This window comes from Pteropus vampyrus, unplaced genomic scaffold (genome assembly GCF_000151845.1).
Source record: "Pteropus vampyrus isolate Shadow unplaced genomic scaffold, Pvam_2.0 Scaffold129, whole genome shotgun sequence".
Lineage (NCBI taxonomy): Eukaryota > Metazoa > Chordata > Mammalia > Chiroptera > Pteropodidae > Pteropus > Pteropus vampyrus.
Genome location: NW_011888910.1, coordinates 872950 through 897818, shown reverse-complemented (window position 1 = coordinate 897818; position 24869 = coordinate 872950). Strand labels below are relative to the sequence as shown.

Here is a 24869-nt window from a genome sequence, read left to right as displayed (position 1 = left end):
ACAAACTCACAAGGGAAATGAAATCATTAGCGGCTGTTTGTCTTCTTCCAGCGTGAGAAATCTGCCATCTACCAGTTGGAGGAGGAGTATGAAAACCTGCTGGTAAGCTGACTTATTTCTGAAGTCTCTGGGTTTAGTTCAGTTCATTTCCTTAAATGTGGAGCACCAACTGGGGCTAAGGCACCTGCTAGGTATTTATACCTAAATGACCCTGTAAGTACTTGGATATATACTTAAGGGCTTGTAGATGCTAATTTCATTTCTACTGCTGCTTTTCCTTTAGAAGTAAATTTTAAGTGATTTTTTTTCTGAACACAGAGCCAAGTGCTGTTCTATTTGCAAGTTAAGTGTCATGTAAATAGCACTTGTTAAATACTTGCAGTTAATATACTAAAGCTTTTCCACTTGTGAGTTACAGCCTATTTATGAGGTATAAGCAAAAATGAGGCTTGTTTTCCTTAGAGGTTTACCAGACCATCATCACTATTTTATGACAAACTCTGAATCAATTACTTGATTCATAAGAGGTATTTCCATCTCTGCCTATTCATGTCACTCTGTCTTCACTTTTTCAATATTTCCTTATTGGCAGTGATACTTTGAAATAACGTGGCTAGTAGTGACAATAATTTTCCTATTAGGTCTGGTGCATGACTGATGGCACCTGAATTTTTTGGGATATGAGAGAGGGCAGAAAAAGCTGGATTTATCTTTTTAAGAATCCCATTTTACCTTCGTAGTCTAAATATCGAACCCAAACATCAATATCTGAATCAAAACTCTTCTTGGATTAGGCTGTTTCATTGAATCTAAAATTGCTCCCTTATTCAATGCAAGTTTGGATGGATTCTTTTCACATACCAGATGGTCAGTGAATGCAAGAGGTTAACATTTTACTGATTCTTGTGCTTTTTTTGGTAAAAGGAATCAAAAAGGACAATGCAAGTGTATCAGATCTACAGGGAATGCCATTAATCTGTATATTGTTATCTAATGCTGCTTTTGAATGTCCTGCTCAGAAAGCATCTTTTGAGAGGATGGATCACCTGCGCCACCTGCAGAACATCATCCAGGCCACATCCCGAGAGATCATGTGGATCAATGACTGTGAGGAGGAGGAGCTGCTGTATGATTGGAGTGACAAGAACACCAACATTGCTCAGAAGCAGGAGGCCTTCTCAGTAAGCTACCCCTAGTTAGTTGTAGATAATTGCCTTGAGGCTATTGCTTGGAGGCTGCTGAGGTGGGGACGAATGCGTAGCAGGATAGCTAAGGGCTCCAGTTACCAGGTTCTTGTCTTATTCTGCCAGAAAGAATTCAAGGGTAAGTTGAACAGTGCAAGGTTTATTAAAGCAAAAGTACACATCCAAGGTGGGGAGTGTGAGCTTACTAAGAGAGAGAGAGAGGGAGAGAGAGTATACCAGAGTCTCACCAACATGGCTGATTATGACCTTTTTGTTCTCCATGGAGGTTGGGTAGGGGCACATGGTGCTGACATAGCCTAGTTGTCTCCTCCCAGTAGGTGGGGAGCTCGGTTTCCCGCTTTTTCCCCCTCATGTGGTGTTTTTGGAACTGTCATTGTGTCAGGTGCATGATGGGAGCTGCAGTATTTGTGATGCAGATGAGATTATAATGATATTATAATTAGCCAAAGGTCATGCCTTAGCTAAAGATGGCATCTAGGCTGGAAAAGACTGCTTTTGGCTTATCCCCTCTTGCTGGGGCAAAAGCTAGAGAATGTCTGAAAAAAGGAAAAATTTCCGGAACCATTTCCTGGAAGGAGAGGGGATGTCTCTGCACTGCCTGTCCTGCCTCAAATGGACTTGTAATGATTTAATCAGTCAGTTATAATTCAGCCTATGTTAAAATGGTCATGAAAAACCACTGCTTTCTGAAAGCTTTTCAGTGACAAGAGGGGCAATGCATTGTTTAACACCCTGGAAGACAGTAGATAGTGTAAGAAGTAGTTCATTCATATGTCCCAGAGTGTGTGTAGCACAGCAGCATGGTGGCTAAAACCTAGAATTAGAAAATCTCAGCATTAGCTGTAGCTTTATCGCTTTACTTGTGGGAATTTGGACAAGACACATCACCAGTCTGGACTTAGCCACAGATTGGATGATTTCAAGCATCCTTTCTGGTCTTAAACATCCTTTCCAGTCTTAAAAATGCTATGATTCTTGAGGAAAACATAATAAGATTCTTTGGCATAGTTCATTTCCAAAGTGTAGTTTTTTATAGAACTTCCTTAAAAACGGTGGAAGTGATGGAAGGCCATCGGTGACTTGTTCTGAAGGATTTTTCTTTCATTCACAGATACGCATGAGTCAATTGGAAGTTAAGGAAAAAGAACTCAATAAACTTAAACAAGAAAGTGACCAACTTGTCCTCAATCAGCATCCAGCTTCAGACAAAATTGAGGTAGGCTTTATCAGATTTACATTTTTATTAGGAGAAAAAAAGAGAAACTTTTCATAAAGTAAGACTGCAAATGAATGATTCTTCTCTTTATAAAGGTATGATAAGTTTATTTTATATTTTGGGATCCATACCCTAGACCAGAGGTCGACAATATTTTTCTGGAAAGGACCAAATAATAAATATTTTAGGCTTGCAGGTCATTTGGTCTCTGTCAAAATTACTTAACTATGCCATTGTAGTGTGAAATCAATCATAACCACATGTAAATGAATGAGCATGGTGGTTAAAACCTGTGTTCCAATAAAACTTTATTTATAAATGCTGGCAGTGAGCTGAATGTAGCCCTTGAGCTGTAGTTTGCTTACCTCTGCCTTAGACTGCCATCTGTAGGCTGTGTTCAGGGCTGACATTAGCTGGTAGCACTGGTATGGTCATACTGGTTATTTAAAAAATTGAAATATTTCCATATTAGTTGGTAAAATCATTGCCTTAAGTTCCTCAAGCCCTCTGCATGGGTGCCTTGGACCTCCCTATCTAGCAGCTGTACATGAACAGTGGTTGATGCAGTGGAGGAAGGACCCCTGCTCTAAGACTATCTAGTGTCTGTTCTGATTGTAGCTATGCCTTTTGAGTGAATATTTGACTAATCCTCCTAATGATGTCCATTTGTTAAAACTGGTTTTAAAATTTAATTTCTACCATACCTCAAGAGTTCCGTGTTGGGAAATTTTGTTTTTAAGTTTTGTAAAAAAAAGTTTGCTTGATTTGGAATTAGATTTAAAAAATTCACAGCTTGAATGAATTTCACTGTTTGAGTGGTGGTGAGACAGCTGATGTTTTCTTGTTTCAGGCATATATGGATACCCTACAGACACAATGGAGTTGGATTCTTCAGATCACCAAATGCATTGATGTTCATCTCAAAGAAAATGCTGCCTACTTTCAGGTTTTTATACTTAGTAATAATTTAATTGTCATTTAGGTCTTAATACCTTATCTTTTGAAAGTGTTTTAAAAAGCGCTGAACACAATCTTTAAAATATTGCCTAAAAATCCTTTACTGGTTTTAGTTTAGAGAAGCATGGATTGGTAACTTGTTCATCAATCACTCAAATAGTCTCTTACTGTCACATAAGTTAAGATACTTTCTGCTCTAATCTTTTCTCTATCCACCTATCAAACATGGGATCACTCTCTTCCTTAATAGTTTTTTGAAGAGGCCCAGTCAACTGAAGCCTACTTGAAGGGCCTTCAAGACTCCATTAGGAAGAAGTACTCCTGTGACAAGAACATGCCCCTGCAGCGCCTGCTGGAACAGATCAAGGAACTGGAGGTATCATCTCAGACTTAGGCCCTCAGCAGCCTTGTGCAGGGAGAGATAACATGCCCTCACTGACGCAGTTCAGGCTGCAGATTTGCATTATTGTACAGAACAATGTGTGCCCAAAGCTCAAGCAAGCATTTTCTTCATCTTTCAGTGGCTTTCTCAAAATAAATTTCTTTATATGTTCAGCTGCTATGAAAAATTACTGTTGCTTAAGTAATTGCTATTGCTCAAAATAAAAATGGAGAGAATAACTGATAACCTGACATTCCTTTGGAAAAGCATATTTCAAGTTTTAGCAACATAAATGTCTTTTTACACAATGATATTCTTTCCTGCCCATTTAATTCATGGCTTTGTTGCTTCTGGAGTTGCTTATTATGAAAGGTTCTTACAGTCCCTGAAGATAGATGAATTTGTGGCTTTTTACAGCTAAGTAACTATAGCAATATCTCATTTGTAATATCATAGTAACTATATTAATGTCATTTGAAGATATTATCTAAAATTCACAGAGTATCTACGTTAAAGTATGATTTTATTTGCAAATGCAGAAAGAACGAGAGAAAATCCTTGAATACAAGCGTCAGGTACAGAACTTGGTGAACAAGTCCAAGAAGATTGTGCAGCTGAAACCGCGTAACCCAGACTACAGAAGCAATAAGCCCATTATTCTCAGGGCTCTGTGTGACTACAAACAAGACCAGGTGTGTACGATACAAAAGCTTTCCCTTCTTTTACATATGAATTTTTGTCAATCAAGAGAGCAGAATTTAATGGAGGTTTCAGTGAGCACCGTAGTAAATGTCTTCTCTTTTGTATACAAAGCAGCAAGCTGCTGAAAAAAATGTAGCAGCTTTGTTCTGAATCACATGATAGTTGTCAATAATTATGGCAGGTTTTTTAGTATTTTAAAACTAGTCTAATTCAATTTTAAGGCTAAATACTTCTAATATGCAAAACTTATTTATCTGTGATCACTCATCTTTAAATTTCTGACACAGAAGAAATGAAAAATGTGACCATTATGCTACATATAAAGTGAATGTCATCGCAGATTTTATGCAGTGATTGAACATATTCTGTAGGCTCTGTGGTAAATACATACATTTACATGGAAAGATGACTTGTTTTTAGTAATTATGTAATTCCCACAGTTTTATTTTCTTATAAAAATTATGGAGGATTTAAGAAATATAAAATGTGTTTAGTTGGTTAGATAAATATTACAAAACAATGGAATTTATTCTACCATGCAGAAATGTTTTAAGAACTTTTGTGGAGAGAATTAAGAACTTGAAATGGAGGTTGAAATATATAAATATCAAGCTTGTTACATTTTACTAGTTAAGATACTTGTTATATTTCAAGTACCTATTTTAAGAAGCTATCTCTATAGTTAATTTAGAAAAGAAGCTATTTAGATACTAGAGTTAATTTAGAAAGTTATTTTTCTGAGGACCTGACACCAGAATTTTAAAATTTTTATTTAAAAATTTAAAAGCAAATGAAAGAGACAAGTGACTCTCACACGCTAAAATCTAATACATAAAACATGAACTTGTAAACATAGAAAAGCCATGGGCTGAAATTTTACTTTACAGAAGGATTTCTTACTTTATTGGTAGATTCCCTAGGCTATTTTCAGAAAGTTACTTTATCTAATTCAGGTATTATTAAAAGCACGTATTATTAAAACCATCAGTGTTGTTGGATTGTGCAAAGATTATCTTCATTTGAGGAAAAAATAATGAGATAAAAAGCTCAAAATAGTATGCACATTTTCATCTTTATTTATATCTTTGAGAAAAAAAGATAAAAATGTGTACTCGTGAACAAAGCCAAAACACGGGGTTGCTTGCCTTACAGAAAATTGTGCACAAAGGGGATGAGTGCATCCTGAAGGACAACAATGAACGCAGCAAGTGGTACGTGACAGGCCCAGGAGGCGTGGACATGCTTGTTCCTTCTGTTAGTCTGATTATTCCTCCTCCAAATCCTCTGGCCGTGGACCTTGCTGGCAAGTAAGTTGTTGAAGTTCTTTGTAGCCATGACATTAATGGGAGTGGGGAGAAATAGGGCAAGTGCTTATACAAGGAACTTAAATATACTCTTCTTTACGATAATGCCCGCCGCCCCGCCACCCCAAAGGAACCTTACAAAGGTCCCCTTACATTGTCTTATAATTTTATGTTGAAGATATAGTTTTTATGGGGAGATAAAGAAGAATGTCTGACTATAGGAGGATTGGAGTATATAATGCTTGTCATACACTTTAAAGGCATCGTTTTGAAGTTCTTAGACAATCAATAATTTTGCATGTCGTCACAACTACAAAATGCCCTTAATATCAATATTTGCTCATCAATAGGTGGAGCATTCATTTAACAGATTGTCCATGTCAGATTCTTCTAAACCTTTGGCTATAGAAATCTTCAACCACCCTCAGAATAGGAAGGGTGGGTAGCATAATGAGCCCCATCTGGCAGCCATCAGCGTTCCATGCTTTCTCCCTGCTGTTCCGCCCAGTGTTAGACTTCTGTCAGTTAAAAAGTGTGTGCTACAAACAACACACAACAAAAAATCATACTACACATTTTGATCAAAATGATTCAGACTATCTACACTAATGTAGCTCATTGAGAATGTACTTTTGGGGAGTAAATTAATCCAAATGCATTGACATGTTGAATGTTTTGAAAATTATACATTCACCCCTTACTCTTGTGAGTTCTGTTTTAGTTTTTTGTGTAGTCATGTCAGCATGGCCAGATTTCCCGTTTGTGATAAAGTTTGAAAGCCGGGCTCAGCATGTTTTCCCTTTGTGTCTCCTAGGATTGAGCAGTACTATGAAGCCATCTTGGCTCTGTGGAACCAGCTCTACATCAACATGAAGAGCCTGGTGTCCTGGCACTACTGCATGATCGACATCGAGAAAATCAGGGCCATGACTATTGCCAAGGTATGTTCCCAGGATCATCCAGGCTGCCCGGAGGAGGCACAGTGCATGTTTCCACCAGGCAAACCTTCTAGTGGTGCAGCTAATGCCATTGTATCTCATTAAGAGATTCAGCTCAGCCTGCTACAGAGGGTCTGGTTTGTCTGATACAGCATGGGAGAAATTCACATGTGGCTGATTACGAGACAAATTAAAGTTACCTGACAAGCCAGTAGTACGTGGTCCTACTCTGGATCCTATTATCCTTAGATGTAATGGAAAGTTAGGTCATAAATTATTGACTGGATATCACAGAAGTAAAAGGTGGGATAGAATCCCTAGAAGAACATTAGTTACTCAAGATCAATGGTTTTGAAACTGGGGTCTAAGCATCCCAGGTAAGGGGATCATCTTGGGATGCCTGCGATGGCAGAGCACAAAATGGGTTGATTTTGGCTCCCCTTATCCTTTTCTCTTTTCAGTCAGAGCAGCTTTGCTGTGATCTGCTTTATATTTGGGGCTTCTGAATAATATTTCCTTTGAAGAATAAAATTCCATAGGAAAAAAATTGATAACCCATTGCTATGTTTCTTAGGAGCAATCTCTCCACCCTCAAAGACCTTTTATATCTTAATGGGTCTGTGATGAGCATTGCCCTAAGCCCAATCTAGCACAGAGCATTTTTCAGCACTTCTTTTTGGTCATACTATGGGGGAACCATAAATCACTTCTGCCTGGTTTACTTCTAGCTGAAAACAATGCGGCAGGAAGATTACATGAAGACAATATCTGACCTTGAGTTACACTACCAAGAATTTATCAGAAACAGCCAAGGCTCAGAGATGTTTGGAGATGATGACAAACGGAAAATGCAGTCACAGTTCACAGATGCCCAAAAGCACTATCAGACGCTGGTCATCCAGCTCCCTGGCCACCCCCAGCACCAGACAGGTTTGTTTGGAGCATCTTTCTCTTTGCATCAACCATACGTACGGTTTCTTTAAGAAGAATATAGTTGTAATAAAACTAGTTTCAGAATCACTTCTTATAGTTGTAATAAAACTAGTTTCAGAATCACTTCTTTGAAAAATAATATATCAAAAGTCATTTATATGCTAAATTTTCGGAATCAAATCAAAGAAAGTAGCTACACTTTTATGCAGTATGGGTTGTTGTTGTTGTTGTTTTTGTTTAGGCCTAACACTCTCTAACTAGAAATTCTCTGATTTTTATGGTCTTGACCTATTTTTACAGTAAAAACAACTGAAATCACTCATCTTGGTTCCTGCCAAGATGCCAACCATAATAAAGTAATTGAAACCAACAGAGAAAATGACAAGCAAGAAACATGGATGCTGATGGAGCTCCAGAAGATGCGCAGGCAGATAGAACACTGCGAGGGCAGAATGACTCTTAAAAACATCCTTCTGGCAGACCAAGGGTCTTCTCATCATATCATAGTGAAAATAAATGAGCTAAAGGTAGGTATCCACTAATATTTTGACTGATTCTAGGTATATTTATCTGCAAACTAATAAAAAAAACCTCCTGGTTTAAATACTTAAACCAGGCAAGGAACATTACTTTTCAAGGAAACAGGATCTTTGTCTGAATTCTTCTCCCATCCTTCCAAATTCATAGACGTTTGCCAGACTGGGGATTCAGCCACAGCCATCTTTGCTGTGGGTGGCTGAATCAGGTACAGGTTTTTCCTTTGTGGGACATAGTACTTGGTTCATTTCAAAAGTTTTCAGAAACATTAATTTGGCTTTTGCCTAGAACACCTATGATATGGGCTAGACAGGTGGAATTATCTTCACTTATAAATAGGAAACTAACACTGAGAGATTTGGTTGGTGGAGTAGAAACTCAAAGCCATTGACAGAGCTGGGGCTACAGCCCAGGTGTTTCAGTTCAGGACCTTCTCTGCCCAGACAGGCCTGGGCACTGCATTGGAATGTCCAAGGTGTATATTCTAAGTAAGAGGTATGTGTTACATAGTACCGATAAGGTCTCCCTGTAGAAGGAAGTGAAAGGTCAAGTCAGTCTCTTGAATCTTTTACATTTAGTGAATTTTTTAAGGACAAAAATGATCTTAAGAATCTCACAACTAAATCAAAAGAGCTTTCCTTTTTTGACAGAGTGTGCAGAATGATTCTCAAGCAATTGCTGAAGTTCTCAACCAGCTTAAAGATATGCTAGCTAACTTCAGAGGTTCTGAAAAATATTGCTACTTACAGAATGAGGTATTTGGGCTGTTTCAGAAACTGGAAAATATCAATGGCGTTACAGATGGCTACTTAAACAGGTAATCGCACTAACGCTAATCTCAGACAATTCGCTTTGTTTAAGCTTCATTTTGTCAGACTTCATTTGCTTTACATGCTTGGCTTAAGCGAGCCTTTGCCTTAGTTTCTCTTTTCACTAGAGGTTCACTTGCATTCTTCTCTGCTTTTGAGAGAGGGTCTTCTAGCCAAGGGTGTTAATTTCATCCTGAGATCTAACGCATCTTAGAGCTAAGGTATACTCTAAAGGCCAGACTTAGAATTCTTCAGTTAATGCAAAATGGTGGTCTGAAACATACTAGAGGGAATAAAATTCATTCCTCTTGTAGCTTATAAACTAGGCAAAACAATTTTTTATCTGCTTTAATATTGTTCTCTTTCATTAATGATGGTGGGAGCCAAATGTTCAAAGTTTGATGAAGTCACTGACAATATTATTTGCCTCTTTTGCTCTTTACAGCTTATGCACAGTGAGAGCACTACTCCAGGCTATTCTCCAAACAGAAGACATGTTAAAGGTTTATGAAGCCAGACTCACCGAAGAGGAAACTGTTTACCTCGATCTGGATAAAGTGGAAGCTTACCGCTGTGGACTGAAGGTAATGTGGAAGGACATAACAGTGGCCCCATTTATGGGAAATCATACAGAACTCAGTCCCCAATTATAAGGCTTTACTAAGTTTTCATGAATTTTGAGGATTACTAAATTTCATTTGCCACACATTGATATCAATTGCTATCTCTAGTACAGTTTTCCAGAGTATGTTAGCAGGAACTATGTGAGAAAGTAATTTGTGGTGAGATTAATCTGGGGAATGATTAGTTAAACACAGTTAAACTGTTTTCTTTACTATTGGACTTCTCAGAGGCATTAATATGTTAATATATAGAGTATGATATTTAGCATTTCTTAAACTAAAATATACATCAAATCCTTTTTAATGAGGTAGCACAAGGAACTAGATCGTTGGCACAAATATTGGGAAATGCAATCAGTAAATATATTTTTGTGAACTGATTATTATCACTTAAAATATGAATATTCTAAAGAGTTTTATAAACTTTTTTTCATTTGGTGACTTGTAGTATAGCATAAAGTGGGAGATGAGATGAGTTTGTGCTCTTTTTTGTCTTATGACAGAAAATTAAAAATGACTTGAACTTGAAGAAATCACTGTTGGCCACCATGACGACAGAATTGCAGAGAGCCCAGCAGATCCACTCCCAGACTTCACAGCAGTATCCACTTTATGACCTGGATCTGATCAAATTCAGTGAAAAAGTCACACAACTGACAGATCGCTGGCAAAGAATAGATAAACAGATAGACTTCAGGTATGCCGACCTCCTTCTGCACTTTCTTCCCATTTGGTTGTCCCCAGGATAATATTACTTGAAATAATCACTATAAAAAACAGTGGTTTTGCTGTGTGTGAAAGTTAGCATAATAGGTGTTCTCATTATGGACTGCCTGTTAGGCAGCTTTGTTAGAAATGGAAACGGAGTATATCACATTGGCCAAGCCTGAACCAACCCATGCCAGGTGCCAGGTGCCATCCCAGTTCTTAGAAAAACAGTGGAAACCATTGATTAAGCTCTTTTGTACCCTATAAACACTTGTTATGACTGTTGGGAGAAGTAGATTCTTAGAGTGAATATTCTCCAAAAGTTTTATGAAAATTAAATCATATACAAAATAAACGCTTACCACAAATGAGGGTTTTAAAAAATCCAAATCTTGTTTGTATTTCATTTTACTAGTGGTGCTTTCTAAAAGTATCTTTGTTAATATAAAATTCACGCATCATACAATTCAGTGATCTTTAGTGTATTCAGAATTATATATCCATCACCATAATCTAAGTTTAGAACATTTTGACACCCCAAAAAAGAAACCCTATACCCACTAGCAGTCACTGCTTTCAACCCCCCCAGCCCCAGGCAACCACCAGTCTACTTTCTGTCTCTATAGATTTGCCTATTCTGGACATTTTATGCAATCAAACGACATGTGGTCATTTCATGGCTGGCTTTTTTCACTTGGCATAATGTTTTCAAGGTTCAACATGGTATAGCATGTTTCAGTACCCCATTTCTTTTGATGGCTGAGAACATTCCATGTCTGGCTATACCATATTTTATTTATCCTTTTATCAATTGATGGATATTTGAATTGTTTCCAATTTTTGACAATTATGAAAAATGCTGCTATGAACATTCATGTATAACTTTTTGTGTGGATGTATCTTTTCATTTCTCTTGTGTATGTACCAAGTGGCATTGCTGGGTCTTGTGATAACTCTGTAAAAAATACTTTGAGGAACAGTAACAATGCTTTGACAATTTTTATAATTTTATTTGTTTTTTTCCTAGATTATGGGACCTGGAAAAACAAATTAAGCAATTGAGGAATTATCGTGATAACTATCAGGCTTTCTGCAAATGGCTCTATGATGCCAAACGCCGCCAAGATTCCTTAGAATCCATGAAGTTTGGAGATTCCAACACAGTCATGAGATTTTTGAATGAGCAGAAGGTATAAGCCAAGTTGCCTTTCCATAGCTGTTTTGAAATTATTTGGGTGTAAGCTGTAGTTTTCTCTGGTTTTCATAGCAGTGTCTAGGTTTGAAATGATAAATATTTAATATTACTAGCCCATTTTGTGAATGCTTAAAGACTGCCCAGAGGAAAAACAATTTAGATGTTTACAAAGAAATGTAATTATGAACATAGCAATAATGTAACGTTGTAATAAATATCTTTATAAATTGAAGTGAAAGGACCAGAAAAAGAGTACTGACTAGAAAGTAACCTTCTAGGTAGATAATAAGAAGTGGAAGATCTTTCTTTTTTCTGCAGAATAGAAAAACATGCTCATCTCCTAAGGTTTAATTTTGAGAATATGGGTCAGTACATGTAGTAATAAACTGAGGAAAAAAAAATAACAGTGGTTAAAGAGTGAAATAACATTTATTTAAAAATATTTATATACTTTAACATTTGTAAATATTTTATTTTTTATATAGAACTTGCATAATGAAATTTCTGGCAAACGAGACAAATCGGAAGAAGTTCAAAAACATGCTGAACTTTGTGCAAATTCAATTAAGGTATGTTGGTCTTACAAAGAATGTTGGTATTTCATCAAGAATATTATTAACTACATTATTTTCTGATACACTTTTAAGATGATAAACTTCTTGAAGATAGCAATTATGGATTTTATATATTCTCTTATGAACTAAGCATAAAAATTTGTTACCCATTAACTTGAATTCATTTCACATTGGTAATATCTGTGGGAATAGTCCAGTCATCATTCTTCAAATGTGAAAAATTCTCCAATTAGCATATAAAGATGTACTGCTTGGTTTAATAATGTAATATTAGCTGGTTGGGCACTAGATGCTCATGATAGCCTTTGGGGTTGATCATTAAAAATACAGGTTGATGACTCAAAACTGTGGAATTGTATCTGTCAGTGACTCCTTTTAAATTCATCAAGTCTATTTTTCTTAATCTTCATTGTTCTGCAGGATTATGAACTCCAGCTGGCATCATACACCTCAGGACTGGAAACTTTACTGAACATACCTATCAAGAGGTCCATGGTTCAGTCTCCTTCTGGAGTGATTCTGCAAGAGGTATATGCATCATTCCATATCTCTTAGGGCCTGCCCTTCTTTCTGCCTCTTCTCTACTCTCTGCCTCTTTCCTGTCTTCCCTACAGTTCCTGAGTTCATCCCTTGTTATAGGGTATCCATTTGAAAAGGTAGAATAGTAGGTTATGTTCCCTCTAGTGTGAGTCATCAATATTTGATGCATTTTAGGAAATTATCAGTGGAAGTCTGAATCTGTTGTCTATATATTAGAGTATTTGCAGAAATTGGGCTTAAATTCTGGGTGTAATGAGGGAGACTCTTAAAAAGTGGAAAATATCTAGTGGATTTCAAAAAGACATCTTCTTCCCAAAGATGTCAGAGAGCATCACCTGTCAGATGGTTTAGGAGAAACACCCTGGAGTGATGAGGATGGAGTACAATGTTTTTAGCCCTTTGTTTTGTTGTACTTCTAGAATTTGGCATTAGCATGCAAGAAAGAAGGGAATTCACTCTTTAAACTATAATTTTTGCTATTTCATTGTTTTAGAAAATAAAATCAGTCAACTGGCATAGGACTTTTTTGGAATATAATATATATTTTCCCCCTTTTACTCCTTTTCTTCAAGGCTGCAGATATGCATGCTCGATACATAGAGCTACTTACAAGGTCTGGAGACTATTACAGGTTCTTAAGTGAGATGCTGAAGAGTTTAGAAGATCTGAAGGTAATTTACTCTATTTCCTTGGAGCATCAAAAAATAAAATGGAATAGAACTTTATTATTACTGCCTCATTATAACATGGATTTGGATACACTCACTGGTAAAACTGTATTTCCTCTACACAATATAATATAGTTTGCTCGTAAGCCTGGGGTTAGTCCCATGCTCCAAAATGGACTTAGGTAATATTTGCAAAATTACAGCTATTTTATTTTGCACAAAACCAGTAATTTCATTTAATGTTTGGTCAAGAAATTTTCTTTACTTCTTTGTGTTAAGTTAAGAATAAGAATATCCTGGACTAGCTGCATTTGGATTTTTCATGTTGAGTGATTAACTTATTCTTCATTTCTAATACTTAAATTGAGTTTAAATGGAAACTTATTTTATACCTGGAAGTAAAGGAAACATAATTTATGAAATGAGAGGCTTTTGATTTTGGAATTACCTCATTTACAGATGAGGAAGCTGATATTTCAAAGATATATCATTTATTAAGACCACACCAGCAACTGATGAAAGAATTATGAGGAGAATACAGATTTCTTGAATTTTTGTCAAGTAGTTTTTGTCTTATATTACTCTTTATGTGCTTGCTTATTCGCGTGGTGGGTATATGCACATGTGTGTGCTTGTTTGCGTGCCTGTGTGTGCATGTGCATACACGTGCAGGTGTGTAAAGAGAAATGAGAATGTACATTGATCTGGGAGGGGAAAAGTACTGCTTTTTCCTTGGGATATGAAATATTTATTTATCTTGTAATAAAACATATTTCTGACTTTACTTTCACAGCTGAAAAACACCAAGATTGAAGTTTTGGAAGAAGAGCTCAGACTGGCCCGAGATGCCAACTCTGAAAACTGTAATAAGAACAAATTCCTGGATCAGAATCTGCAGAAATACCAGACAGAGTGTTCCCAGTTCAAAGCAAAGCTTGTAAGCCTAGAGGAACTAAAGAGACAAGCTGAGCTGGATGGAAAGGCAGCTAAGCAAAATCTAGACAAGTGCTATGGCCAAATAAAAGAACTCAATGAGAAGATCACTAGACTTACTTATGAGATTGAAGATGAAAAGAGAAGAAGAAAGGCAGTGGAAGACAGATTTGACCAACAGAAGAATGACTATGACCAACTGCAGAAAGCAAGGCAATGTGAGAAGGAGAGCCTTGGCTGGCAAAAAATAGAGTCTGAGAAAACCATCAAGGAGAAGGAGTACGAGATAGAAAGGTTGAGGGTTCTTCTGCAGGAGGAGAGCAACCGGAAGAGAGAATATGAAAATGAGCTGGCAAAGGTAAGAAACCACTATAATGAGGAGATGAGTAATTTAAGGAACAAGTTTGAAACAGAGATTAACATTACGAAGACCACCATCAAGGAGATATCCATGCAAAAAGAGGATGATTCCAAAAATCTTAGAAACCAGCTTGATAGACTCTCAAGGGAAAATCGAGATCTGAAGGATGAAATTGTCAGGCTGAATGACAGCATCCTGCAGACCACCGAGCAGCGAAGGCGGGCCGAAGAAGATGCTCTTCAGCAAAAAGCCTGTGGCTCTGAGGTGATGCAGAAGAAGCAGCATCTGGAGATAGAGCTTAAGCAGGTCATCCAGCAGCGCTCAGAGGACAATGCAAGACACAAGCAGTCCCTGGAGCAGGCTGCAAAGACCATTCAGGACAAAAATAAGGAGATTGAAAGACTTAAAGCTGAGTTTCAGGAGGAGGCCAAGCGCCGCTGGGAATATGAAAATGAACTGGCTAAGGTAAGAAACAGTTACGATGAGGAAATCATTAGCTTAAAAAACCAGTTCGAGACAGAGATCAACATCACCAAGACGACCATCCACCAGCTCACCATGCAGAAGGAAGATGACACCAGTGGCTACCGAACCCAGATAGATAACCTCACCCGAGAAAACAGGAGCCTATCTGAAGAAATAAAGAGGCTGAAGAACACTTTAGCCCAGACCACGGAGAATCTGCGGAGGGTCGAAGAAACTGCCCAACAGCAAAAGGCCACTGGTTCAGAGGTGTCTCAGAGAAAGCAGCAGCTGGAGATTGAACTGAGACAGGTCACTCAGATTCGAACAGAAGAGAGCCTGAGATATAAGCAATCTCTTGATGATGCTGCAAAGACGATCCAGGATAAAAACAGAGAAATTGACAGATTAAAACAACTTGTAGAAACAGAAACAAAGGAACGGAAATGCCTGGAAGATGAAAATGCTAAATTGCAAAGGGCTCAGTATGATCTGCAGAAAGCAAATAATAGTGCAACAGAGACAATAAGCAAATTGAAAGTTCAGGAGAAAGAACTAACGCGCCTGAAAATTGACTATGAAAGGATTTCCCAGGAGAGGTCTGTGAAGGACCAGGATATCACAAGATTCCAGAATTCTCTGAAAGACTTGCAGGTACAGAAGCAGAAAGTGGAAGATGAGCTGAATTGGCTGAAGAGGACAGCCTCAGACGACTCCTCCAAGCGGAAGCAGCTAGAGGAGGAGCTGGAAGGCATGAGGAAATCTTTGAAAGAGCAAGCAGTAAAAATCACCAGCCTGACCCAACAGCTGGAGCAGGTGTCCATTGTTAAGAAAAGGAGCGAGGATGACCTCCGGCAGCAGAGAGATGTTTTAGATGGCCACCTGAGGGAAAAGCAGAGGACCCAGGAAGAGCTGAGGAGGCTCTCCTTGGAGGTCGAGGCCCTGAAGCGGCAGTTGCTCCAGGAACAAGAAAACGTCAAACAGGCTCACTTGAGGAATGAGCATTTCCAGAAGGCAATAGAAGATAAAAGCAGAAGCTTAAATGAAAGCAAAATAGAAATCGAGAGGCTGCAGTCTCTCACAGAGAACCTGACCAAGGAGCACTTGATGTTGGAGGAAGAACTACGAAACCTGAGGCTGGAATATGATGACCTCAGAAGGGGCCGAAATGAAGTGGATAGTGATAAAAACGCAACCATCTCTGAACTAAGGAGCCAGCTGCAAATCAGCAACAACCGAACCCTGGAACTGCAGGGGCTGATTAATGATTTACAGAGAGAGAGGGAAAATTTGAGACAGGAAATTGAGAAATTCCAAAAGCAGGCTTTAGAGGTATTCACAAATATTTGATCACAGCTCCACTGTCTCTCAGATAATTCACTCCATTATCGTCTTAACTGTGCTCTTGCTTCTGAGATGGATGCTTGCACAATCTGATTTTTCTTTTTACTGCTTTACTATTATCTGTCATCCACACAACTGCTTTAAAGTAGCTTCAGTACTCGTTGCCCTTCTATTCTGTGGCTGCATCAAGTGCCAATCTGTGTGTAACCTGTGTTTGGCTCTGCTTTTAGAACTTTAGCATGGTATGACAGCTGAGATCACTTCCTCTGAGTGTTCCACTCTATTTTCTAGAAGATAGCTCTTACATATTTGCTGTGACCTACATTTTTAACTAAAAATTTCCTAAATAAAAGCCGTGTCATAGGTGTTTTCTACGCAATTTAAAAAACATTTTTTCTCTCTTGCTTACATGATTTTTCTGCATGCATTATTCTATTCTTTTGATCATGGCCCTTTTTGTTTGGCTTTTATTCTTTTAACTCCTAATTTAAAAATAATTTCTTTAATTTCTGATACATTTGACTTCTATAGACAATATTTGTGTGGGGCTGGGCGCGGGGTGTGTATATATAACCATAAATTTTTATTGCTTTTTTAAACCTGGTATTATAGCTGTATTAAGCGAGATGTAGGTATAGCAGATGTAATTACGTGGAACAAAACTCCCCCAATTTTTTCAAACCATAATTACTGTTACAAGAAAGACAGGCCTACAATTTCCAATTCCTTTTATGGAAAAAATAGTAAGTATGAAGCCATTTTTTAAAGTGGCAACATATATCTACAGAATTTTTTCATGAATTTGTAAGATAAAAAAATATCAGTATATCTAGGGAAATCAGAGAAAGGGAAAATAAGTAAACAAGTTTTTTTAAAAAAGTAAGAAAAGAGGTTAAATCGTGGTAGTCATATGATATGATCAAAACATTTTTTCCCATTTCTTTCTTTTTAAATTCTAGGCATCTAACAGGATTCAGGAATCAAAGAGTCAGTGCACTCAGGTGGTGCAGGAACGAGAGAGCCTTCTGGTGAAAATCAAAGTTCTGGAGCAAGACAAGATCAGGCTGCAGAGGCTGGAGGATGAGCTGAACCGCGCGAAAGCAACTCTAGAGGCAGAAAGTAGGGTGAAACAGCGCCTGGAGTGTGAGAAACAGCAAATCCAGAATGACCTTAACCAGTGGAAAACTCAATATTCCCGCAAGGAAGAGGCTATTAGGAAGATAGAATCAGAAAGAGAAAAAAGTGAGAGAGAGAAGAACAGCCTTAGAAGTGAGATTGAAAGACTCCAAGCAGAGATCAAGAGGATCGAAGAGAGGTGCAGGCGAAAGTTGGAGGATTCTACCAGGGATACCCAGTCACAGTTGGAAACAGAACGCTGCCGACTTCAGAGGGAAATTGACAAACTCAAACAGCGCCCATATGGGTCCCATCGGGAGACCCAGACTGAGTACGAATGGACTGTTGACTCCTCCAAGCTCGTGTTTGATGGACTGAGGAAGAAGGTGACAGCGATGCAGCTCTATGAGTGCCAGCTGATTGACAAAACAACTTTGGACAAACTGTTGAAGGGGAAAAAGTCAGTAGAAGAAGTTGCTTCTGAAATCCAGCCTTTCCTTCGAGGAGCAGGAGCTATTGCTGGAGCTTCTACTTCCCCTAAGGAAAAGTACTCTTTGGTAGAAGCCAAGAGAAAGAAATTAATCACTCCAGAATCCACAGTCATGCTTCTGGAAGCCCAGGCAGCTACAGGTGGTATAATTGATCCCCACAGGAATGAGAAGCTGACTGTTGACAATGCAATAGCTCGGGACCTCATCGACTTTGACGACCGTCAACAGATATATACAGCAGAAAAAGCTATTACTGGTTTCGATGATCCATTTTCAGGCAAGACAGTATCTCTTTCAGAAGCTATCAAGAAAAATTTGATTGATAGAGAAACTGGAATGCGTCTGCTGGAAGCCCAGATTGCTTCAGGGGGTATAGTGGACCCCGTGAACAGTGTCTTTTTGCCAAAAGATGTAGCCTTAGCCCGTGGGCTGATTGACAGAGATTTGTATCGGTCCCTAAACGATCCCCGAGATAGTCAGAAAAACTTTGTGGATCCAGTCACCAAAAAGAAGGTCAGTTACATGCAGCTGAGGGAACGATGCAGAATCGAACCCCACACTGGTCTGCTCTTGCTGTCGGTACAGAAGAGAAGTATGTCCTTCCAAGGAATCAGACAACCCGTGACCGTCTCTGAGCTAGTAGATTCTGGTATATTGGGAATGTCCACTGTAAATGAACTGGAATCAGGTCGAATTTCTTATGACGAGGTTGGTGAGAGAATTAAGGACTTCCTTCAGGGTTCAAGCTGCATAGCAGGCATATACAATGAGACGACAAAACAGAAGCTTGGCATTTACGAGGCCATGAAAATTGGCTTGGTCCGACCTGGTACTGCTCTGGAGTTGCTAGAAGCCCAAGCAGCCACTGGCTTCATAGTGGATCCTGTTAGCAACTTGAGGTTACCAGTGGAGGAAGCCTATAAAAGGGGTCTAGTGGGTATTGAGTTCAAAGAGAAGCTCCTGTCTGCAGAACGAGCTGTCACTGGGTATAACGATCCTGAAACGGGAAACATCATCTCTTTGTTCCAAGCCATGAACAAGGAACTCATTGAGAAGGGCCATGGCATTCGCTTATTAGAGGCACAGATTGCAACAGGTGGGATCATCGACCCAAAAGAGAGCCATCGATTACCAGTTGATATGGCATACAAGAGGGGCTACTTTAATGAGGAGCTCAGTGACATTCTCTCAGATCCAAGTGATGATACAAAAGGATTTTTTGACCCAAACACTGAAGAAAATCTTACTTATCTGCAACTAAAAGAAAGATGCATCAAGGATGAGGAAACAGGGCTCTGCCTACTGCCTCTGAAAGAAAAGAAGAAACAGGTGCAGACATCACAGAAAAATACTCTCAGGAAGCGTAGAGTGGTCATCGTTGACCCAGAAACCAACAAGGAGATGTCTGTTCAGGAGGCCTACAAGAAGGGCCTTATAGATTATGAAACCTTTAAAGAACTGTGTGAGCAGGAATGTGAGTGGGAAGAAATAACCATCACTGGATCTGATGGTTCTACCAGGGTGGTCCTGGTAGATAGGAAGACAGGTAGCCAGTATGATATTCAAGATGCTATTGACAAGGGCCTCGTTGATAGGAAGTTCTTTGATCAGTACCGATCTGGCAGCCTCAGCCTCACTCAGTTTGCCGATATGATCTCCTTGAAAAATGGTGTCGGCAATAGCAGTAGCATGGGTGGTAGTGCCAGTGATGATGTTTTTAGCAACTCCCGACATGAGTCGGTAAGTAAGATTTCTACCATATCCAGTGTCAGGAATTTAACCATTAAGAGCAGCTCTCTGTCTGAACCTCTGGAAGAATCGAGCCCTATTGCAGCCATCTTTGACACAGAAAACCTGGAGAAAATCTCCATTGCAGAAGGCATAGAACGGGGCATTGTGGATAGCATCACTGGTCAGAGGCTTCTGGAGGCTCAGGCCTGCACAGGTGGCATCATCCATCCAACCACTGGTCAGAAATTGTCACTTCAGGATGCAATCTCCCAGGGCCTGATTGATCAAGATATGGCCACCAGGCTGAAGCCTGCTCAGAAAGCCTTCATTGGCTTTGAAGGTATGAAGGGAAAGAAGATGTCAGCGGCAGAGGCAGTGAAAGAAAAATGGCTTCCCTATGAAGCGGGTCAGCGCTTCCTGGAGTTCCAGTACCTCACTGGAGGCCTAGTTGACCCGGAAGTGCATGGGAGGATAAGCACGGAAGAAGCCATCAGAAAGGGGTTTATCGACGGCCGAGCAGCTCAGAGGCTGCAAGACACCAGCAGCTATGCCAAAATCCTGACCTGCCCCAAAACCAAATTAAAAATATCCTATAAAGATGCTATGAATCGCTCCATGGTGGAAGATATCAGTGGTCTACGCCTTCTGGAGGCTGCCTCTGTTTCATCCAAGGGTTTGCCAAGCCCTTATAACATGTCTTCTGCTCCAGGCTCCCGTTCTGGGTCCCGCTCTGGGTCTCGCTCTGGCTCTCGTTCTGGTTCCCGAAGTGGGTCCCGAAGAGGAAGCTTTGATGCAACAGGGAATTCTTCCTACTCTTACTCCTACTCCTTTAGCAGTAGCTCTATTGGGCACTAGTAGTCGGTTGGAAATGGTTGCTCTGCCTTGACTTCATTTATATGAATTTTCATTTTATTAAATAATAAAATCTAATGCTTAGCATATAGTGATATAATTTTCTAATGGCTTAAGGAAATATAGGCATGTTTGAAATCAAATAATAAAGGCTGTTCTGGCTTTTTATCTTCTTAGCTCATCTTAACTAATGTAATACACTGGATGTAGTGTACATGAAGTGGTAATCAGTTGTAAGGATAGCACAAATCGAATTTAGAATTTGTTTCTTCTGTGTTTAGGTTTTTGATCCATTCTTGAACTTCTTTTGGCCTATAATACAGATTTCTGCTCTTGGAGTTGAAAATTAAATCGATCATTGATATTTTAGTCATCATTTTGGTTATTACCTAAATATTTTCATTTTCTGTATTAGGAGAAAATTATCCTCCTCCCTACCCTGAAGAAACCCACCCAAACTTAAGCATTTTGGAATGAGTCTTTTTTAGTTTTAGAATTGGATCGTATGGCCCATATACTCTTATGTACCTGTTTGGTTTGGTATTAATTTGACTGTTTGTGCATGATAGCAATCTTTGCTTTTCTTTGGTCAAAGTTTTCTGTTTATTTTGCTTGTCATTTTCAATGTACTTTAAAAAGCTGCCTATGAAGTTTGCTATTCTGGCAATAAACTTTTAGACTTTTGAAATTTTTTGTGTTTTGATTTAATATGTTTATACACATAAGAGCATTTAGCGGCAGCTTTTTGATTATTGTAAAATGTCTAAAACATCTGTTTATGAAATACATATTAAGAAAAATCATTTACAAAATATTTAGTTCTAAATTCTTGTTAGAATTTGGTCTTTGATGTTAGTGTTAAAAAAATTTTCTTGCGTGCCTGTTGTGTACCAGGTAGAGTCCTTGGAAAGAAGCCTGTGTAAAGAGGCCAGGCTAGAGGTCAATAGCCAGTTTTAGCTTATTCTGACAGTGAGTGCCAAGTACCATGGGCAAAAGTCATCATCATAACATTTAAAACACATGAGGTGGCTAAGATTCTATTTTGGCTATACTTAAAATACATGGTTTTTTATTTTGTCCCCTAAAAGAATTGTCCTTGAATCGATGAACATAGTTCCTGAAGAGTTCTTGCATCTCTGCTGAAGGACAATGAAATATAAGCCTATTCTTTGGATCAAAGAGAAACTTGAGATTGAGACATTTGTCATTAAGTTAACATCACTTTACTAAATACCTGTTTTGTGTCTAGTATTTAGCTAGGTGCTATGAGGAGATAGAATTTAGAGGCCCCCTGACTTCAGGTTTTTGCAGTCTAGATGGGAACAGAACATAAAGCAATCAGTGGGACAACTTGCATATGCCAGTAATATATTAATACAATCGAATTTTATAGTACAGGTAGAAAATGGGAAAGCAAATGGAATGCTAATTGTATACAACAAAAAAGATCATATTTAAGATAACACTTAAATTATTGGGGTTTTGGTACTTAGAGTGAAAATAGCATTCATTTCTTAACTCTTCCCCTTGCTTCTCTCCCAATCTGGAGGACTTGTAATTAATTTCATTCACTAAATATTGAGTTCTGTGTGCCACATATTGTGCCAGAAGCTGTGTATTCCATGATAGGGAGCACATGGTACAAAAATAGCCCTCGTAATATAAAAGGAAGAAAAAAATAATATGTGATAAATGCTGTTTTGGGGTAAATGAAGGAAGTTCCGTATAGGAGAGCTAGGAGGCTGTGTTAGCTTAGGCCGCCATAATAAGATAGCTCAGATGCATGGCTTAAACAAATTTATTTTCTCATAGTTCTGGAGATTAGAAGTCTAAGATCAAGGTGTCGTCCATGGCTGGTGACAACTTTGTCTTGTGGGCAGTATTGGGTAGGGAGGGAGCTCTGGTGTCTTTTCCTCGTCTTATAAGGACACTAGTCCTATCACATTAGGGCCCCATCCTTATAATATTTAACCTTAATTATCTCCTTTTTAAGGCCATATCTCCAAATACAGTCACATTGGGGGTTAGAGATTAAGCGTGATTTTTTTTTTTTTTTTTGGCGGGGTGGGAAGGGGAGGGACAACACAATTCAGCCCATTACAGAGGCGTAATCTAGAATGGGGCAGGAGACTGCTCTAGAAAAATGATTATTAAACAGATCAGTATAAAGTAGTTCCTAAGGTTGAAACAGTACACTTCCTCCAAGCTGCTGCTAAAGTTGTCATTAAGCTCTTAGATGAGGATGGGCTGTGTCCTGGAGAAAGGACATATTTGACCTGCATTAAGTTTTGAATTGGTTCACATACATGGTGCATCTACCAAAAAGGGAAATAAATAAAATTTGTCAAGTGAAAATCATTTCACATCCAAATAGCCTCACATTTTCCAGGCTGCTGGGCTCTATGAATGCAAATAAAAAAAAGATGCTGTAGGCAGAGTATGAATAAACTTCAAGAACTCATCCCTTAACCCACATCTGCTTACGGCTATTGATCTACTTCCACATTTTCTAGTACTGCCTTTTTACACTCATCACCCTTTTTTTGTAGGTCAGAGAACTGTGCTATTTGCCTTTGGAAACAGCTGTTCACAAAAATTTCCTACACAGTTTGTTTCTTCATCTGGTGGATACAAGTGCAAAGGGAAGCAAAGATTTGGCATCAGGCTTGAATAAAATAACATAAGAGAGATTGGATTCTGGGAGTTGAAACTATGTGGGGAAATTAAAAGGGCTGATTCCAGATCTTGGGTAGGAAATGTACAAAGTAAGCTTGTGTTAAAGTAAGGAAGCATTCAAGGATCAATGGGGACATGTCGAAAAGACAAGGAGTGGTTTAAAGTGGCTTCCCCTGGTCAAATTTGGGACAATTTGAGAATCAACAAAAATTAAGCGGGTAATAGAGTAGTAGTAATGAATTAAAAACAATTTAATAAATCAACACCTTGGTTGCATAGTGAAACAACAAAATGAAGATGTAAGAAATAATGCTAGCTAATAAGTAGAAGCCATGGTAGAATTAAAGAATTATCACTTATAGTTCCTAACATCGTACAAATTCATTGAAGTATTCTCTGATGGGGAACAGGGCATTCACATGGCCTCATGCTAACATCTCAGAGATTACCAATTACCAAGAGGAAATGTACTATTAAAATGGAATGATACAGCCACTACCTTTATCAAGTTATCAAATTGCACATTACTAATAACAGGAGAATCTAAAATATGTGTCCTCTGTGATGTAATAAAGAGATACACATCCTGCAAGACCGCTTACACTAATCTAATCATAAAGGAAAAAAATATCTGACAAATCCTGAAAAAGGGACATTCTACGACAACTGTCTGAGGTTCTTGACAAAATTCAATGACTTAATTTTAAAAGGAGAGTAGCAGAGGCTGTTTTAGATTAAAAGAGATAATAACCAATTATAAGTCATGGATTGAAAAAATAAAACAGCTATAAAAGGAATTTTTGGGACAATGAGAAATTTATGAGCTGTATATTAGATATTATGAAATTATTAATTTTCTAGGTTTGATCATGTATTGTGATTACGTAGAAAAACATTCTTAGAGATACAGACATTTGGAGTGAAGTATCTGCAACTTTTAAATAATTCAGCAAAAATAGTGTGTGGGGCTGACGGTGTATGTGGAGAGCAAGGGAAAGGAAACGCGGCTACATGTTAATTAATGAAGATGGCTATGCTAATCCTAATTGTACTATTCTTTAAACTTTTTTTGGATATAAACTATATTTTTTTGAGTTTGGGTGGGGCGGGATGCTGTTGAGGCAAGACCAGGAGCAAAGGCTGTGAGGGGCAGTTACAAAAGTAGCGATATTTGGAAGAGAGGAAAACCTCTCAAAATGACAACTCCGGCCCTTCCCGGGACCCTTCCCTATAGGCGGTTCTAGTCACGGGGCGCTGTGCTCCGCCCACAGCTCCCAGAATCCCGCGCGCGCGGCCGGCAGTTCGGCAGTTTCTCTGTGGCGCGGCCGGCGCGGCCATGGAGGATGATCCTCCTCCGGTGGAGGACCGGCGACGGCTGCAGGAGGAGCTGACCGAGTTCGTGGAGAACTGCTGTCGGACTCTGGAGGAGGTGACGGTGTCCTTGGGCTGGAGCCTGGATCGGCTGGACCCTGGGGAGGAGGAGGCGGCAGAGGTAAGGGGTTTGGGCGCGCGGGGTTCCTTTGGGGGCCTTCAGCCTGCAGTCTTCTCTGGCTGTGGAGGAATTCGCGCGGGGAACCGCGGAGGGGAGGTAATGGGAGCACCCCCGCCCCC

The 24869-nt window shown here is 38.9% G+C and overlaps 2 protein-coding genes across 7 annotated transcripts in view; both read left to right on the top strand.

The window, feature by feature from the left end:
* DSP (desmoplakin) overlaps nucleotides 1-21270 on the top strand; it is a 42490-nt gene extending 21220 nt beyond the window's left edge. The window contains exons 6-24 of one of the 4 annotated variants that reach the window (XM_011367034.2): nucleotides 52-102; nucleotides 1020-1181; nucleotides 2317-2421; nucleotides 3272-3367; nucleotides 3629-3754; nucleotides 4300-4452; nucleotides 5615-5769; nucleotides 6581-6707; nucleotides 7433-7634; nucleotides 7938-8164; nucleotides 8825-8991; nucleotides 9429-9567; nucleotides 10110-10303; nucleotides 11342-11504; nucleotides 11995-12078; nucleotides 12505-12612; nucleotides 13197-13295; nucleotides 14086-14583; nucleotides 17352-21270. In XM_011367034.2, the coding sequence (XP_011365336.1) occupies nucleotides 52-102; nucleotides 1020-1181; nucleotides 2317-2421; nucleotides 3272-3367; nucleotides 3629-3754; nucleotides 4300-4452; nucleotides 5615-5769; nucleotides 6581-6707; nucleotides 7433-7634; nucleotides 7938-8164; nucleotides 8825-8991; nucleotides 9429-9567; nucleotides 10110-10303; nucleotides 11342-11504; nucleotides 11995-12078; nucleotides 12505-12612; nucleotides 13197-13295; nucleotides 14086-14583; nucleotides 17352-20585 (6090 nt within the window). In that variant the 3' untranslated portion in view covers nucleotides 20586-21270. Of the gene's footprint in view, nucleotides 1-51; nucleotides 103-1019; nucleotides 1182-2316; nucleotides 2422-3271; nucleotides 3368-3628; nucleotides 3755-4299; nucleotides 4453-5614; nucleotides 5770-6580; nucleotides 6708-7432; nucleotides 7635-7937; nucleotides 8165-8824; nucleotides 8992-9428; nucleotides 9568-10109; nucleotides 10304-11341; nucleotides 11505-11994; nucleotides 12079-12504; nucleotides 12613-13196; nucleotides 13296-14085; nucleotides 16381-17351 lie in introns of those variants that run through there. The other 3 variants (XM_023534646.1, XM_011367032.2, XM_023534645.1) reach the window with 3 other exon arrangements.
* A 3280-nt stretch (nucleotides 21271-24550) lies between these two features.
* SNRNP48 (small nuclear ribonucleoprotein U11/U12 subunit 48) overlaps nucleotides 24551-24869 on the top strand; it is a 28072-nt gene continuing 27753 nt past the window's right edge. For 2 of the 3 annotated variants that reach the window (XM_011367027.2, XM_011367031.2), the window contains exon 1: nucleotides 24551-24744. In XM_011367027.2, coding sequence (XP_011365329.1) covers nucleotides 24595-24744 — 150 coding nt within the window. In that variant the 5' untranslated portion in view covers nucleotides 24551-24594. Of the gene's footprint in view, nucleotides 24751-24869 lie in introns of all 3 variants that reach the window. The other variant, XM_011367029.2, reaches the window with a different exon arrangement.